This window comes from Pogoniulus pusillus, chromosome 24 (genome assembly GCF_015220805.1).
Source record: "Pogoniulus pusillus isolate bPogPus1 chromosome 24, bPogPus1.pri, whole genome shotgun sequence".
Classification (NCBI taxonomy): domain Eukaryota; kingdom Metazoa; phylum Chordata; class Aves; order Piciformes; family Lybiidae; genus Pogoniulus; species Pogoniulus pusillus.
The window spans coordinates 5,312,914-5,331,215 of NC_087287.1; the positions used below are offsets into that span (position 1 = coordinate 5,312,914).

General features: G+C 48.6%; 2 protein-coding genes across 2 annotated transcripts in view; both read left to right on the forward strand.

Annotated features, from left to right (window-relative positions):
* Nucleotides 1-3,265, forward strand: part of MUC2 (mucin 2, oligomeric mucus/gel-forming) — a 64,679-nt gene extending 61,414 nt beyond the window's left edge. The window contains exons 48-51 of the mRNA XM_064163995.1: nt 159-287; nt 1,049-1,088; nt 1,381-1,510; nt 2,760-3,265. Coding sequence (XP_064020065.1) covers nt 159-287; nt 1,049-1,088; nt 1,381-1,510; nt 2,760-3,015 — 555 coding nt within the window. The 3' untranslated portion in view covers nt 3,016-3,265. The remainder of the gene's footprint in view (nt 1-158; nt 288-1,048; nt 1,089-1,380; nt 1,511-2,759) is intronic.
* Nucleotides 3,266-8,946: 5,681 nt separating this feature from the next.
* LOC135185928 (mucin-5B) overlaps nt 8,947-18,302 on the forward strand; it is a 62,490-nt gene continuing 53,134 nt past the window's right edge. Inside the window, exons 1-4 of the mRNA XM_064163146.1 lie at nt 8,947-9,011; nt 12,647-12,812; nt 14,561-14,816; nt 17,128-17,242. Coding sequence (XP_064019216.1) covers nt 12,731-12,812; nt 14,561-14,816; nt 17,128-17,242 — 453 coding nt within the window. The 5' untranslated portion in view covers nt 8,947-9,011; nt 12,647-12,730. The remainder of the gene's footprint in view (nt 9,012-12,646; nt 12,813-14,560; nt 14,817-17,127; nt 17,243-18,302) is intronic.

The following is an 18,302-nucleotide window of genomic DNA, read 5'->3' on the forward strand; positions in this document are numbered from 1 at the left end:
GGCATACTGCAAGACATATGAGAATCTGTACCTCAAATGGTTGTTAACCTAAAAACATTTGACTGGGAAAACAGAGGAAAGCCATTGTCAGAGGGCAGGAAAATTCCTGTCTGAGCTCCCTTCACCTTTCCTTATGTCATTTGGTGTTTTGCTTGCAGCCTGGGGAGTTTAAAAACGATCCTAACAACAACTGCACCATCTATAGCTGTGTCACTATCCATGACCAGTTCATCTCTTCCACATCTGAGATTACCTGCCCAGCATTCAATGAAGAAAGCTGCAAACCTGTAAGTAAACAAGGGAAATCTACCCTTTGCTCAGTGCAGAAATTGCTTCAGTCTAGTTCAACCACCTAACTAGCAAGAGAAGTTCAGGTTAAGCTCTGATGATTTTTCACTGAAGTTTCCCAGCCCCCAGGACAGAAGTTTCTGCTGCACTGTGCACAGACCTATAACAAATCTAGGTGAGACTTCAAGCCTAACAACTGGCAGCCGTCTCTCAGAAGCCAAAACGCAGCTCAGCAGAGAGACACAGAGTCCTTGCTGACTGCTCAGTACAGTCTCTACAAGAACCAGGTTTTCTTGCATGCTGATCACCCAGTAGGGTGCCAGTACCACCATTCAGACAGAAATCTTTGTTTGAGGTTGCTTATGAGGAAAAGAAATGCACGATGTCAGCTTATTACCCCAGTCCTCTGTAGACAGATAGTTTTCAAGTCTGGATTAATCAGATCAGTGCTACACTTTTCTTTGGTTGTTTGCAGCTGCTGAGGAGCTGCTCTCCTCAGTTGCTGGCCTAAAAGCCTTCTTAGTGGAGGGACGGAAAACAATGGTACAGTTTTCTTTGGTTGTTTGCAGCTGCTGAGGAGCTGCTCTCCTCACTTACTGGCCTAAAAGCCTCCTCAGTACAGGGAAAGAAAGCAATGGCACAGTTTTCTTTGGTTGTTTGCAGCTGCTGAGGAGCTGCTCTCCTCAGTTGCTGGCCTAAAAGCCTCCTCAGTCCAGGGAAAGCAAATAACATTATTCCTCCTGTTTCTTTGTTCTTTTAGGGAACCATTGCATTCTTGCCCAACGGTTGTTGCAGGACCTGTAAGTACCAACAGCACAGGGAAGGGGTTTTCCTCTTAAATCAACTAATTTTTCAGCCACAGAGGCTGATATGTTTGTATTTAAATAGATACTATTTAAATAGATACCATCTATAACTGATAATTGTCCTTCAGAGCATTTGCTGTCTGATCTTTCTGGGCAAATTTAAACTGAAGCAGAAAGAGCACTGAAAACAAGACCTCAACTACATTAGTGAAGCCCAGAGAGTGCTGAGCTGCCAGGAACTCCTGGAGCTCTTTCACTGGAAGCATTTTCTGCTCTCTCCTTGTAGGTGCACCTCTGGATAGTCCCACGCCCTGCTCTGTCCGCCAGAGGACAGACTTCATCGTCTACCAGGGCTGCCGCTCTGTGGAGAGAGTTGTCATGGCTGAGTGTGAAGGAACATGTGGAACCTTCTCCATGTGAGTAAACGAATGGGACAATGAGATTTCAACTCTGCTGGCACTGAGCTTGTTGATATAAAAGGAACAATAAATAGGTAGGCTACAGAATGGGAGGCCTTGAACTGTCAGCATGCCCAAACCGTGGGCATCAAGTCATGAAATCTGTGACTGAGCAATTGTCTACAGCTACCTGAAGGGAGGCTGTAGCCAGGTGGGGGTTGGCCTCTTCTCCCAGGCAAGCAGCAACAGAACAAGGGGACAGAGTCTCAAGCTGTGCCATTGGAGGTCTAGGCTGGATGTCAGGAGGAAGTTCTTCACAGAGAGAGTGATTTGCCATTGGAGTGGGCTGCCCAGGGGGGTGGTGGAGTCACCATCCCTGGGGGTGTACAAGCAAAGCCTGGATGAGGCACTTAGTGCCATGATATAGTTGATTGGCTGGGTGCTAGGTTGGACTGGATGAGCTTGGAGGTCTCTTCCAACCTGCTTGAGTCTGATTCTATATTTTGTTTTAACACAGAGCAGAAAAGTGTATTAAATTATGGGATTCAGACAGCTATGATAAGCTCTACTTGCCCACTTCCAGTTTTGCTCCATTCCCCCCAGTCCTATCACTACCTGACACCCTAAAAAGTTCCTCCCCAGCTTTCTTGTAGTCCACTTCAGATACTGGAAGGCCACCATAAGGTCACCTTGGAGCCTTCTCCTCTCCAGACTGAACAGCCCCAGCTCTCTCAGTCTCTCTCTACAGGAGAGCTGCACCTTGAGAGGCAGGAGGCAGTTAAGCTGTGCTGGAGCTCTGTATGACTTCACTGAGTGGCACCAATCCAACAAAGCACTTCACAGATGCTCAGCCTTAAACCCCATAAATTGGCCCATGTGCAATGGATTGGCCACAATAATGTCTCCTTGGAGCCTTATCCTGTCCAAACTGAACAGCCCCAACTCTCTCAGTCTATCTTCATAGCAGAGCAGCTCCAGCCCTCTGATGACTCTTGTGGCACTTCTCTGGACGCATTCCAGCACAATCAGATCTTTCTTGCAATAGGGATTCCAGAAGTGGACACAATACAGTGTAGATGTTGTGCTGAAGGCTATGGTTTAGTGGTGACACAGCAGTGCTGGTCTGCCTTGATGATCTTAAAGGACTCTTCCAACCAAAATGATTCTATGGTTCTATTCCAAGCTTCTCACAGGAGTTCTGTACCTCATTTCCCCCTCTCTGCTGGCTTCTGGCACGGAGTAACGTTGCCATTGCCCATCTTAACAGGTACTCTGCTGAGGCCAACTCCATGGACCACAGCTGTTCCTGCTGCAGAGAATCAAAGTCTGCTCTGAAGGAAGTGACACTGAAATGCCCTGATGGGAATTTAATCCAACATAAGTACCCATATGTGGAGACCTGCAGCTGTCAGGACACTGAATGCAACATCTCACAGTCCAGTGAGAGGCAGAAAAGAGAAGAAAACAACACTGAAAGCACTCTGAAGCGTCTCAAGAGGGCCATCAGCTTAGCCTCCAAATGAAGGAGAAAACACCTAGCAGCAGTCATCTAAGAGGACTATGCACCATCCTCCTCTTCTTAGACTGATTCTGAACTTGGCTTTCTTCTGGTTTCTTTATCTTGTTTGTTGTCTGCTCATTTTTAACACTGCTCTATTTATTTGTGGATGAAATAAGGACACAGATTGGTCTTCTTCCTGATGGTGCATGGCCTTTTGGAGCCCTCTCTAATCATCTGGTTTCCTCTGAATGATTAAAAAGCAGATTTCAAAGCACAGGGGCATTGGACTTATTATTCATATGTGATCTTGATGAGCCTGAGTTTTAAAAGAAAGATCTAAACCAAGATCTACCTCATGTCACAGGAGGTTATCTGATGTATTCCCTAAATATTAAGATCTGTTTCTGGGTCCTTAAAAACTGAAGCATCAGGAAGACTGTCTTGAGCTCCCAAGGTGTGGCAGAAATTGAGGCTGTCTGCCAGAGCAATGCCAAAGAGTGGTTTGGGCTGGAAAAGGACCTGAAAGTTCATCTAGTTCCAACCCACCTGACATGGGCCAGGGACAACTCCTACTACACAAGGTTGCTCAAGGCCCCAGCCAATTTGGACTTCAACACTTCTAAGCTTGGAACCTCCACAGCTTCTCTGGCCAACTTGTTCCAGGTCCTCACCACCCTACTTTATATTCAGCTTCTTTCCTCCCCTCCCTGCCCCTGCTGCCCACACTGCTGGGGATCAGCCCAGTCCCAGCTGTGTCCTGCACACAGTGCAGGCTTCTGTTCAGCTTTTCACCCCCAAGTTTTTCTCCTCAGGACTGCACTCCATCCACTCATCTCTCAGCCTGTATTTATGCTTGGGCTTGCCCTGGCCCAGGTGCAGGACCTTCCCCTTGGTTTTATTGACTTCCATCACATTGTCATTGGCTAACCTGTTAAGCCTATCAGGACCCCTCTGGATGATACCTTTTCCTTCCAGCATGCTGAGGGTGCCTTGATCCCACAGTCCATGCCACCAGCAAAGAAGCTAAGCAGCACCAGTCCCAGTACCACCACCTGAGGCACACCACTCACGTTTCCACTTAGTTGCCAAGCCATTGGCTATCACTCTTCAAGTGCAATCATCAAGCCAATCCTTTCTTCACCCATCAAATCCATGGCTTTCTAATTCAGAGACCAGGATGCCATGGGGGACAGTGTCAAATGCTTTGCACAAGTGCAGGTAGATGACATCAGTTGCTTTCCTCTGGCCATCAACACTCACTCAGAAAAGGGAGATCTCCCACTCAGGGTACCCAAAATATGTACCCTTACCAAAGAGGGGGTGAGGGCTCCTTAGATGACATCCCAGTCTGAAGAGAGAGGGTCTGACAGCTCCTTGCTGCATAGAGACCAACCTAAACCATTCTGTGATCTTGGTGGTCTCTTCCAACCTGGTGGATTCTATGATTCTACACTCTTTGCTATCTAGAGTACTGGTGGCACCGTTTTGTGCTACTGACAAATGTGTTGCAGCTTAGGATCACAGAGAATCACAGAAGATTAGGGGCTGGAAGGGACCTGGAGAGATCCTCTGGTTCAACTCCCCTACCAGAGCAGGATCAGCTATACCAGATGACACAAGAAAATGGCAGAGAATGGCTTGACAACCTGTGATGGTTTAGAGTTAACACTTTAAGCTAGTTCCTAATTGCAAACAAGAAGAGGAGATTTCTAGAGACTTTGAGTGAAAAGGTAAATAAAGCTCAGGACACAGAATAATAACAACTGATACATTTATATCATCCCCTTCATTTGCAGGGTAGTTTATGCTTGGTAGCACAGGATGCAGGCACTCAAAAATGCCCCTGCAGACGTTTTCCTTCTTTAGAACACCAGGATTAGAGAGGCAATAGCTGTGAAGAGGGAGCAGGAGCTGGTCTGGAAGAAAGAAGATTCATTGGTTTACAAAGCAAGCTCCAGCAGCCTGATTTCTGCTTTAGTGAGGTTTTCTGCCTCTGGGGTCATGGAGAGATGTGACTGAGGCTTTTCTCCTGGGACACTGAGGAGATCACTCCCCTCTGTGGATTCTTTATTGTCTGACAACTTCTGTCCTGAAATCACAGCCATCATTTTCCATGAGCCTTCTGCCAAACCCCCTTCCCTCAAAACCCTCTTGCCATTTGGCTGTCTTTGAAACCATCATTTCTGCAATTACATGTGGCTGAAGCCAGCAAATAGCTTCTGGAGACAAAGAGGTAGAAGATGAGATCAGATCTATGAAAAAAGAGCAAAAGTCTTCCAAGTCGGTAGTGGAGTTCTGCTGCACACTGCATTTACACAGAAGACAAAAAAAAAACAAACCTTCTTTGCTTTTACTCTGTAGTGAACTCTTCTTGTGTCCCTTTTTCTGATGGGCCAGCTGCTTTGACACAAGGAAGCCAAATGGTCCTGCATGAAAATCAACCAGGCTGCAAATTTTGGCTTCACCACTGCAGGGCAGTCTCTGGCTAAGAATGCAAAATCGATTTGGACACAAACCCCCAAGCTGCCTCCTAAACGGAGTTTATCCCTCATCGTCTAGAGGGCTTTTTACCCTTGAGAAGAAAGGATGCTGCTGCTTCCCCACAGACACTTGTATCCTCTTAGTAAGCAATGAGTAGTTAATCATTCTGAGATGAATTTACAGGGTGGTGCTCCCAGCAGTGCTGTAGGTTAGAGCATCTCCATCAGGTTTGGTGCTGGCTCAGTGCTGCCTATAAGCAGGTTCTCAAGTGGGCACTGTCAGTGAATTCTTACTCACAAATGCTTGGCAGTTCCAGGTCAAACTGTCCATGTCACACCTCCAAGCCCTTTCTGCACTCCTGGCCACCTTAGAACTTTGCAGTTCACTTTGCACCTTTATTTCCATTGGAACTGGGTGACAAAATGGAACAGATCAAACATTTCCCAGCAGAGAAAACCACAAATAAGTCTTCTGGAGAGCAACAAAGGAAAGAAGCTTTAGCTGTGTGTTCCTACAATGAGAGTAGTAGCAGCAGCAAGCAGCACTTTTGCATCTTCAGCATCCCAGCACGGTGGGGGTTGGAAGGAACCTCCAGAGATCATCCAGTCCAACCCCCTGCTAAAATCAAATGTGCCCACAGCAGGCTGCCCAGAAGTGCAATGTTTAGGCAGGTTGGGAATCTCCCCAGAGAAGGAGACTCCACAGCCTCTCTGAGCAGCCTGCTCCAGGGCTCTGTCACCCTCACAGCAAAGAAGTTTCTCCTCATGTTGAGGTGGACCCTCATGGGTTCCAGTTTCTACTCATTGTTTCTTGTCTTGTCACTGGGCACCACCAAACAGAGGCAGGCAACTTCATCTTGACACCCACCCCTCAGCTACTTATAGACATGGGTAAAATCCCCTCCCAGCCTTCTCCTCTCCAGACTAAACAGCCCCAGGGCTCTCAGTCTTTCCTCATAGAAGAGAAGTTCAAATCCTTTCATCATCCTTGTAGCTCTCCCCTGGACTCTCTCCAGTGTCTCTCTTGAATTGGGTGTCCCAAGACTGTTGGACTGTTTGCTGTTGGAGTGCACTTTGCTAAGCCACACTTCACTGAGCTAAGGACTTGCAACCCTGCACATAACCCCCGATGAAAGGACTTCAGCAAAGGCAAAGCCCAAAGTAAACAACGCTGTAGTTACTGTGCTTGTTGGACACTGCAGGAGCTTGTTTAGAAAAGCAAATAGAGAGACTGGGAAAAGAGGCAGTAATAGGCTTACAAATTCCAAGATTATAGGAAAGAAATCAGTCCTCAGCTCCAGGCTCCACAAGAATTGAAAGGTATTTAACTAACTAACTAACATTGCTGTGCTATAGCTGAAATATCCCAACTTAACTATGTCTTTTCAGGATTCCACAACCAACCTCCTTCTCTGGAGGCTTTCAGACCCTGCCTGGATGTGTTCCTGTGCAGCCTGCCCTAGGTGATCCTGGACTAAGGGGTGATTCTGTGATTCTATGCTCCCAGCCTAGCCTCCAGCTCCTTGCAGGGAGTTGTAGAGAGCAATGAGGGCTCCGCTCTGCCTCCTCTTCTCCAGGCTGAACAATCCCAGCTCCCTCAGCCACTCCTCACAAGACTCACATTCAAGACCCCTCACCAGCTTCGTTGCCCTTCCCTGGACTCAAAATGCTCTGAGGGAATTTTAGGTCAAGTCCTTGGTGGGGACAAAGCAAAAGTCCAATTTAGGAAAACGACAGACCAAAGGTACTTAGATGTTACCTTAACCTGCTCTGTCCCACCTCTCTGTCCTTCTGGAGCTTTTTGGCTTGCAGGAGCTTCCCTTTGTCGTAGACATGTTTCACTACAAGGGTGGTAAGAGTGCTTGGGCTGGGTGCTAGGTTGGACTGGATGATCTTGGAGGTCTCTTCCAACCTTTTTGATTCTATGATTCTAATGGATTGTCCAGAGTTTGTGGATGCCCCTTCCCTGGAGAGGTTCAAAGCCAGGCTGGATAGGGTTTTGAGCAACCTGGACTAGTGGAGATGTCCTTGCCCATGACAGGAGGGTTGAATTAGATAATCTCTAAGGTCTCTTCTAGCTTAAGCCATTCTACTATAGAATCACAGAATGTCAGGGGCTGGAAGGGACCTCCAAAGCTCATCTAGTCCAACCCCCCTAGACCAGATCACACAGGAATGCATCCAGGTGGGTTTTGGATATCTCTGGAGAGGGAGACTCCACAATCTCCCTGGGCAGCCTGTTCCAGTGTTCTGACACTCTCACAGGATAAAAATTCCTCCTCATGTTTCCATGGAAATTACTCCTATGCCTCAACTTCTACCATTGCCTCTTGTGCTGGCATTGAGTATCACCCATCAGAGCCTGGCTCCATCCTCCTGGCACTCACCTGCACATCTTGATAACCATGAATGAGGTCACCTCTCAGTCTCCTCTCCAAGCCCCAGCTCCCTCAGGCTCTCCTCATAACAGAGCTGTTCCATTTCCTTCAGCATCTTTGTGGCTCTGTGCTGGACTCTCTCAAGCAGTTCTATGTCCCTCTTGAACTGAAGGGCCCAGAACTGGACACAGTACTCCAGATGAGACCTCACTAGGGCAGAGTAGAGGGGCAGGAGAACCTCTTTTGATCTACTAACCACAGCCCTCTTAATCCATCCCAGAGAGACATTGTCCCTCCTGGCCACCAGAGCACATTGCTGGCTCATGGTCAACCTCCCACCCAGCAGGACCCCCAGAGCCTTTTCCCCTTGGCTGCCTTCCAGCAGGTTCTATGGTTCCTGGGTGTGTAACTGCAGCTCTAAGGTCTCCCTCCTCTCCAGGCTGAACAACTCCAACTCTGTCTGCTTGTCATCCTCTTTAGGATAGGTGCTCCAGTCCTCTGACCACCCTTATGGCCATCAGATGCCCTCAATTTGAGTGCCTCTGCACTGAGTTTGCATTGAAAAGTACAAGCTGTGAGTCACTGGTGTGTTACCTTGGCTTGGTGATGGTTTATCTGCGGGGAGTCAGTGGTGATAAAGAAGTGCAGTTAATATTTACCTGTTGTATTTACTGAAATCACATAGCCCTTACTGGCAAATGATCCATGAAATGGGCTGTAACGGGGCCAAGAGGAATTGTTCTTCTTGCTAGGGCAGCTGCAACAGACTGAAGGGCCCAGGTCTCAGTAAGAGGAAGAGTTACTAATCCCCACCTCTGCAGGGGCAATAGCTTTAACCTGTGCTCCTGCAGCAGCAGGGATTCAGTGGCAGGTGATCAGCATCTTCACCTGCTTCCAGTCACTCTGAACTTCCTGCTCAACCTCCCCTACCCCACACGTTACATCCCTCACTGTTGCCACACTTGCACGTAAAAACATCATTTGAATGCAAATATCCTTTCCCTGTCAGGGTGGCCCTGAAAGCATCGCAGGGGGCTGAAGCATCCAGAGCTCTCTGAGCAGCAGCCAGGAGCAGCAGCTCTGCTCAGTGACTGGCAGCAGCTCTGCACGCCAAGAAATGGGCAAAGGAATGGCAAAAATGACAGAGCAGCCAAGCTGAGGTAAGACAGTGGCCATATGCAGGGCAAGGGGCTGGTGTCCTCCTCCTCTGTGCTCTTGCTTTGCTCAGGAAAGGCTCCCTGGTGCAGCCATCAGGGATTTCTTCCTCTGCTGAGAGGAGCAGGAGTGGATGGTGGGTCCACGGATGATGTGTTTTATTGACAGGCAGCTGAGCATGAGCCAGTGGAAGCTGAGGCATAGGAAGTTCCATGGAAATGTGGGGGGGAAGAAATTCCCTCTCAGGATGATGGGAGATGGTTGAGGCCCCATCCCTGGAGGTGTTTAAGGCCAGGCTGGATGGGGCTCTGGCCAACCTGGTCTAGGGTAGGGTGTCCCTGGCCATGGCAGGGAGTTTGGAACTAGATGATTCTTGTGGTCCATTCCAACCCTGACTGATTCTATGATTCAGCACACAAAGAGGCTGCTCAGGGGCACTGTGGAGCCTCCCTCTCTAGAGATACTCAAAACCCACCTAGATGGGCTTATGTGTGATCCTGCTCTGGTAGGGGGGGTTGGACTGCATGATCCCTCAGGGTTCCTTCCTTTAACAGTCTGTGGTTCTTTGTGCCCAAGAAAGCCACTAGCATTGTGCTTTGGACCAGCAGTGGTGTGGCCAGCAGAAGCAGGACAGGGATAATTGTCTTGTACTCAGCACTAGTGAGGCCACACCTTGAATACTGGGTTCAATTTTGAGTCCCAGGAGAAGTGTGGGCAGCAGGTCGTGGGAGTTGATTCTCCCCCTCCACTCTGCTCTGCTCTGCTGAGACCCCACCTGGAGTACGGCATCCAGTTCTGCAGCTCCTATTACAGAGGGATGTGGAGATGCTGGAGCATGTCCAGAGAAGGGCCACGAGGATGATCAGAGGACTGCAGCAGCTCTGCTGTGAGCACAGACTGAAAGAGTTGGGGCTGTGCAGTCTGGAGAAGAGGAGGCTCCCAGGTGACCTTCTTGTGGCCTGCCAGGATCTGAAGGGGGCTACAAAAAAGCTGGGGAGGGACTTTTCAGGATATCAGGGAGTGACAGGACTGGGGGGAATGGAGCAAAGCTGGAGATGAGTAGGTTCAGCGTGGACATGAGGAGGAAGTTGTTGAGCATGAGAGTGGTAAGATCCTGGAATGGGTTGCCCAGGGAGGTGGCTGAGGCCCCATGGCTGGAGGTGTTTGAAGCCAGGCTGGATGAGGCTGTGGCTAACCTGCCCATGGCAGGGGGGTTGGAATTCTTGTGGATTGATCCTTGTGGTCCTTTCCAACCCTGACTGATTCTATGATTCTAAGAAGGACATGGTGGGGATGGAGCAGGTCCACAGAAGATCAACAAAGATGGGGAAGGACCTGAAGAATAGGACAGGGGAGGAACAGCTGAGGAACCTGGGGGTGTTCAGTCTGAGGAAGAGGAGGCTGAGGGCAGACCTCATTGCTCTCTACAGTTCCCTGAGAGGAGGTTGGAGCCAGATGGGACTTGGTCTCTTCTCCATAGTAACAAGTCATATGATGAGAGGAAATGGCTTCAGTTTGCACCAGGGAAAGTTTAGTTTGTACATGATGTCCTGGAGTCCAGTTTACCCCAAAATCCCTCTCCCTCCATGGTTAATCTATACTGTGTTTGACTTTTAGATCTTCCTCATACCTCCAATGTCATGTTTTATCTGGTTTGGTTTATCTATTAGTAGACACTCTGCTGTTTTCCTTTGTAACCATTTGGATGGAGATCAGCAGGGCAGCTGCCTTGTGATTAAAAGGGAAAGCAGCAGAAGCCTCTTAACTTCCATCAGCTGTGCCATGAAGTGTGGCAGTTCTGTATTCCAGCCAGAATGGCAGGGCTTCAAGAACAGACTTTACCTTCCAGTGGTGCCCTGCCTCAAAGTGAGCCTGACAATGGACTTAATGAGGCAAGGGCAGTGGGAAAGGGGTAACGTGAACTCATGTTTCATGTGCCGCACAATGCTCTCGCAGAGCTTTCTTAAGAGCAAGAGCAGCAGCAAATCTTTGTCTGGCAGATGTTTGTACCTGCAGTTCTGGAAGGCACTTAGAAAGCAGCTCAGAGCTCTGTAGGCAGAACAGCTTTAGGGCACTTGGTAAATGCTGGAAAGCTTGGGTAGGGCAGAGAGCAAGAGGCAGTTCTCAAGGACCAGCTTAGTGTCTGTCAGCCAGATAAAAAGGCTTCCCAGTGAGTGCGTGGACAGGCTCAACCTAAGGACTTCCAACAAGGCTGAAGCCTAAGTCCATTTTAAACTGTTTGTGCCCACTTGCTGCTGGCATTAGTGTATTCCCAAAGGGACATGGAACAGCTGGAAATGTGGGAATGTCTGTTACTCATGTTTGATCTGCTGGGACTAGGTGAGAGGATTCCTCCATGTCAGGAGCATTTCCCTCATGGCATGGCTGAGGTAAAGAAGTGCTGGGCCAGCTTGTGCCCACAGAGCAAGTAAATCTCTGAAGGACACCCAAAATTGCTAACAGCAAACATCTGTGACAGGATATCTAAGAAGTGTCCTACAGAGGGACGTAGATCAGCTCATGGCTGACCCACAGGGATGTCTCATGAGTTCCTGGTAGGGTTTAAAAGCCCTTTGCAGCCTGCTTTAGGAGGCAAAGGAGTGAGCAGTGACATACATTTTGGTGGGAGTTGGGCACTGCTCCTTTCTGCAAACCACCTCCTGTGTGTGCATGAAGAATAAATACACTTTCCACCTCTGTCTGGGTGCAGTTAAACCCCATTTGTGCAGAGGAAGGGAGAAGTTGGCACTTTGTGGGCTGGTGTCATTCCTGGGCTGTTGAAGCAGTAAATCTCTGTCCTCTTCTTTAAGATATTTTGGATTCTCTTCCTAAAGGCTATCGCCCTCCTGCCAAAGAATTTTACTCTAAGTAAATCACCCTTGCAGTTCTTTTTTGCTCTAGCATTTAGAAGTTGCCATCAAGCTAGCAGAGGCAACAAAACACTTTGTCTTGAGCTGATGTGCAAGCCTGGAGAAGAGGAGGCTTAGGGGAGACCTCATTGCTCTCTACAACTACCTGAAGGGAGGTTGTAGCCAGGTGGGATTGGGCTCTTCTGCCAGGCACCCAGGGACAGAAGAAGAGGACACAGCTTCAAGCTGTGCCAGGGCTGGTTCAGGCTGGATGTTAGGGTGAAGTTCTTCCCAGCAAGAGTGATTGGCATTGGAATGGGTTGCCTGGGGAGGTGGTGGAGTCCCCATCTCTGGAGGTGTTTAAAAGGAGACTGGATGAGGCACTTGGTGCCATGGTTTAGTTTATTAAAAGGTGTTGGATGATATGTTGGACTCGATGATCTTAAAGGGCTTTTCCAACCTGGTTAATCCTGTGATGATCTCGAATGTCTTTTCCAGCCTGGTTAATTCTGTGATGTGAAGCTCTGGAAGAGGGCAATAATTGCTACTAATCAGATGTTATGAAAAAAACAAAAGGCAACACTGTAGGGGTGGGGCTGGGGGGACCTATATTAAAGAAGGGAAATAAGCCAAGGATGGCTCTGCCCCCATGCAGAGCAAGAGAGAAGTGGGTACCTGTCTTATCTGGAAGACAGGAGGTTGCTGGGTGCCGAACACTAACCACTGAAAGAAAACTGAATGAAGCTCCACCTTTCAAGGCCTCTGCCATCAATGCTTTGTTCTCATGCCAGATTCCTGGACTATAAAAATCTGCCTATAAGCCAAGAAAAAAACACTCCCCGGGAAGGATTTTCCAGGCACTGCTCCATGGCAAGATGGAAATAAAAAGGGGGAGGACATTTTGGATCTTCTGCCTAATCTGGAGTTGTTGCCAAGGCAAAGAACCAGTTCAGATAGGTAAGAACAAAAGAAAAGATAACCTAATTCTCAGCTTGTTTGCTCTGCATAGGTGGCAGATAGACTTCTCAAATTGGAAGGAGTAATGTGCTGATTTAGGAGCTGTAGGCATTCCAGATGCTCCTCAGCATCGCTCCATCTTCAGCCTTAATGCCAACCATTTAGGCGGTTTACTGTTTGGTTTATACCAGCAGGCAGGGTAGTTCATCCGTTGTTTTATGTCCCGACCTCCTCTGAAAGAGGAGACTTTCTGGGTGCAATTTGCATCACCAAAAACCAATCTTCAACAGATTTCATAGAGAGCTTTTCCTGGAAGAAGTGTGTTACTGTGAAACCTACCAGGCCTGGCTGGCCAGCGTGAAACACTGTGTTAGCACTACCCCAGTTTCTCTGCTCTGCTGCACTGCTACCTCTTGGCTTGCTTTGAACACCTTGCTGCTCCATTCCCAAAGGACTGATGTGATGGTTATTGCTCTCTGAGCAATCCTAGCCACTGCCCTTCCTACCATCACCAAGCTTTCTCGTTTGCCCTCAGTGCTGTGTAGGATAGCTCTGAGAGACCTTCCTCTGGTGCAGCAAACAGCCATGGCTAACTATGCTCCCTTTAAAAAGCTCTTTCTCTGAGGATTTCTTGGCACTTGAGCTTCTGGTGCACGTTTCTAACAGCAAGATCTGCATTTCTCAGTGTTCCCTGGCTGGCTCTTGGGCAGGGATGCTGGCTTTCAGGTGGGGAGGCAGGCTCTCAGTCAGGGGCACTGGCTCTTGGGCAGGGGTGCTGGCTTTCAGATGGGGAGGCAGGCTCTCAAGCAGGGGCACTGGCTCTTGGGCAGGGGGGCTGGCTTTCAAGTGGGGATACAGGCTCTTGGGCAGGGGTGCTGGCTTTCAGGTGGGGATACAGGCTCTTGGGTTCCAAAGTAGAATGGAGATTTGGGCAGCCAGGATGGGGTTCTACAGTAGAATAGAGATCTGGGCAGCCAGGATGGGGTTCTACAGTAGAATGGAGATCTGGGCAGCCAGGATGGGGTTCTACAGTAGAATGGACATCTGGGCAGCCAGGATGGGGTTCCACAGTTGAATGGAGATTTGGGCAGCCAGGATGAGGTTCCACAGTAGAATGGAGATTTGGGCAGCCAGGATGAGGTTCCACAGTAGAATTGAGATCTGGGCAGCCAGGATGGAGTTCCACAGTAGGACTGAGATCTGGGCAGCCAGGATGGGGTTCTACAGTAGAATGGAGATCTGGGCAGCCAGGATGGAATTCCACAGTAGGACTGAGATCTGGGCAGCCAGGATGGAGTTCCCCTCATTTCACTTTAGATATCTACAGTGTAGATGTATCTATGGGGTAAATGCTGAGGGGTACCATCTACTTTGGCACCCCTCAACGACCTTTATAGTCAATGGAAAGAAATAGGCAGTGTCAGAGCATTTGCTTCCTAAATAGATAAGTAAGGTAGGGAACTGAACCTGTTCTGTTTGCTGCTTGCTGTTAACTTCAAAGGAGCCTGAGTTCATCGGCTCCCATTGGAAGTATCTCTGGCATGGATTTTTAATGTACAGTGAGATTAAACTCCTTCCCACAAAGTGGCATCTTTCAGGGCTTAATATTTTTGCCTTTGCAAAGTCTCTCCTGTAATGTTTTTTAACAACAGGGAGGAGGAGGATGGGTAAGAAGAGAAAGGGGAAAAAGGCAAAGCATTTCATGCAGGGTGGATTTCTAAACTCCCCTCCTGTGGCTCTTCCTTTAGTCCAGGTCTCTACTGTCAGTAGAAGTGAGTGTGCCACCTGGGGGCATTTCCACTTTCATACCTTTGACCACGTGAAGTTCACTTTCCCGGGAACCTGCACCTACGTCTTTGCTTCCCACTGCAATGACAGCTACCAGGACTTCAACATCCAGATCAGGCGCAGCGACAGGAACGGCCTCCTCCTCTACTTCACTGCCACCATCGACGGGGTGGTCCTGGAGGTGAAGGAGACAGGCATCACGGTGAACGGCAACAAGTGAGTAAGGGCCATGCTGCTGTTCTCCTGTGATGCATTAGCAGCAGTGGCCTCGTCCAGAAGGTGGTGCAGGTGGTGGTGTAAGATGTGCACAGCACTTTGAGCAGCAACTAGAATCATGCAATTGTCAGGGTTGGAAGGGACCTCGAAGGTTATCCAATTCCAACCCCCCTGCCATGGGCAGGGACACCTCACACTAGATCAGGATGCTCAGAGCCATATCCAGCCTGGCCTTAGAAACTGCCAGAGATGAGGCTTCCACCACCAACCTGGGCACCCTGTGCCAGTCTCTCACTACCCTCATGGTGAAGAACTTCTTCCTAACATCCAATCTGAATTTACCCACTTCTAGTTTTGCTCCATTCCCCTCAGTCCTGTCACTGCCTGACACCTTAAAAAAGTCCCTCCCCAGCTTTCTTGTAGTCCACTTCAGATACTGGAAGGCCACAATAAGGTCTCCTCAAAGCCTTCTCTTCTGCAGACTGAACAGCCCCAACTCTTTCAGTCTGTTTCCATAGCAGAGGTGCTCCAGCCCTCTGGTCTTTGTGACCCTTCTCTGGACACATCCCAGTAGGTCCAGATCTTTCCTGTAATATGGTAAAGAGCCCATCCCATAGTGGGGGAGCACATAAGCTCCATCAACACCAGGATGCCAGACAAAAGGCAATGTAGTTTGGCTTTTTTTGGGGTTCTTTTCCCCTCCTCCCAACATTATTTCTGTGCTATTAACCCCACTGCTGTATGTTGCTGTTCAGCAGCAGATGGTCCTTCCAGAAAGCCTTTTCTGTTTCCAGATAGATCAGTCTACAATATTACACTGCTTTGTGGATCACAGCTTGTCTTGGGGCTGCTTACACAGAAGACACAAGTTTCAGCAGCCAAAAATCTTCAACTTTAATTCCAGTCTGTAGTGAAGCAGAAAGCAACCTGCAAAGGGCAAAAATACTCCATAAGTAAGAAGTCACACGCACCAGCAGCTGAAATTTGGGCACAAATTTAGAGGCAGCCTTCATGAGACATTCAGTAGCCTTGCTCCCATCATACAGGCATGAAGAGCCAAGGAAATATTTGAGGAAACCCCCTCACAGTTTTGTTAGAGAGAAAATTGTATGTGTATGGGACTGGCATCTCCTGACAGCCTCCTAGAAACGATCGAATACAGAACAGCATCACTCAGCTGCAATTTTAGAAGCAAAGCCCAGATGTGTTTGCTGAATCAAAAGGGCAAGAAAAGTCTTTTAGCCATTTTCTGTTCGTTTTTCAGGCTCCAGGAAAATGAACAGTGATTGTCTTGAGGAGGTGAAAAAAACAACCTAGGTCTGAGTCAGTACATGAGGCATGGAACCAGAGCTCTGTCACACCTCTCTAAATCCCAAATGGAAAGGAACTCAGCACTGGTTAGGCCACACCTTGAGTGCTGTGTCCAGTTCTGGGCCCCTCAGTTAAGAAAGATTTTGAGATGCTGGATGTGTCCAGAGAAGGGCAGCAAGGCTGGGGAGGGGCCTGGGGCACATCCCTGTGAGGAGAGGCTGAGGGAGCTGGGGGTGTGCAGCCTGCAGAAGAGGAGGCTCAGGGCAGAGCTCATTGCTGTCCTGCAGCTACCTGAAGGGAGGCTGTAGCCAGGTGGGGTTGGGCTCTTTTCCCAGGCACCCAGGGACAGAAGAAGGGGACGGAGCCTCAAGCTGTGCCAGGGGAGATTTAGGCTGGATGTTAGGAGGAAGTTCTTCCCAGTAAGAGTGATTTGCATTGGAATGGGCTGCCTGGGGGAGTAGTGGAGTCCCCATCCCTGGAGATGTTTAACAGAGGAGGCTGGATGAGGCACTTGGTGCCATGGTTTAGTTAATTAGAAGGTGTTAGGTTGTACTTGATGATCTCAGAGGTCTTTTCCCACCTGGTTAATTCTGTACTTCTGTGGAAGCCTAGGGGGATGATGAGGACCTGTAGTATCCTCCTGTGGAGGGCCACTTCCTCAGTGCTGTGAATGTGCTCCTTACAACCTTTTGGGTGAGAGCCTCTGGATTTGTAGCCAGACTGAACTGCACTGGCACCCATGGAGTAGCTGCCGTGGTACTGACATAGCCCTGACCAAGTACACTCTGTTGTATGGGTAAAGGTCAGAGTGGACAAGGTGGTCACACCAATATTGAATGCATTGTGTGGCTGAAGGCTGACACTGACAAGAATATCCTCTTGACTAATTTATGCTCCTTTTGACTCTGTTTGTTTGTTTGTTTTCTTCATCCTATATCCCTGAGAGGATTCCCTCAGTGTTTTTCTCACTGCAGTCTGGTTTGTTCCCTCCAATCTCCAGGATTCCCATGCCCTTCAGCTTGAAGAGCATCCTGATCGAAGACACCTGCACTTACTTCCAAGTCACTTCCAAGCTGGGCCTGACACTCAAGTGGAACTGGGCTGACACTCTCCTAGTATGAACAGCCAGTTAGTTATTTTTCTCTTGCTGAACCTCCTCAGGGCTGAAAAGCAGAGCTAGATGCAGGCACTGTGCTACTATTAAGAGCTTGTGGGGGAAGGCATCGCTGTATCTGTGAGCTGCTAGGGACATACTGAACCGGGTAGTGATTTCTTAGGGCAGGGACATGGAGCCACTATACCCAGGCAACCCCTGTTGTCATTTAATGTGACAAAAAGTGCTACTGTTAACCCTTGAGATAGCACCTCTGTAGCTATCTGCTTCCTCCTGGGACACTGAGAGCAGCACAGCCAGTCCCTCCATCACTGACTTGTTAGTTAGCCTACATTGCAATGCACAGCTTGTGTGGGAAGCTAATCCGGGCTGGCCACTTCAGACCCTGACCTCTCATTCCAAAGCCTTGCTATGTGGGAGTTTTCATCTATACATCCACCCCAAACCAGCTTTTTCTGTAGTAATTCACACTTTTGGCTGTGAACACTTAGCCTCCACAGCCAGGACTGAGATGAACTAAGTAAGAGTTGTATGCTGTGTTTTGCAGCTGAGGGAGAGAGAGGGTAGAAAGAGATCAGAGAAAAGAAAAACCAGGGAGGAAATGAGGAAGAAATATTAAAACTCTGGTTTAGTGAAGTATTTGTTCACCTCCTCCCACTCTGTATTAATTCATTCCTGAAGTATTAGAAGCACCACCTGTAGAGTGGACACAGTTGTAGGGTGCCAGGACTGAGATGAACTAAGAGTTGTATGCTGTGTTTTGCAGCTGAGGGAGAGAGAGGGTAGAAGGAGATCAGAGAAAAGAAAAACCAGGGAGCAATCAAGCTGAGGAAGAAATATTCAAACTGTGATTTAATGAAGTATTTGTTCACCTCCTCTCATTCTGTATTATTTCATTCCTGAAGTATTAGAAGCACCACCTGTAGAGTGGACACAGTTGTAGGGTGCCACACTGCCTTTTGGTGGTGGAGCTGGGTGTCAGCAAGCATGTGAGAGTGATTTGCTTTGCTAGCTTTATCCAACAAGACAACAGCATGCTAACCTGGCTCTTTCTTGCCCCT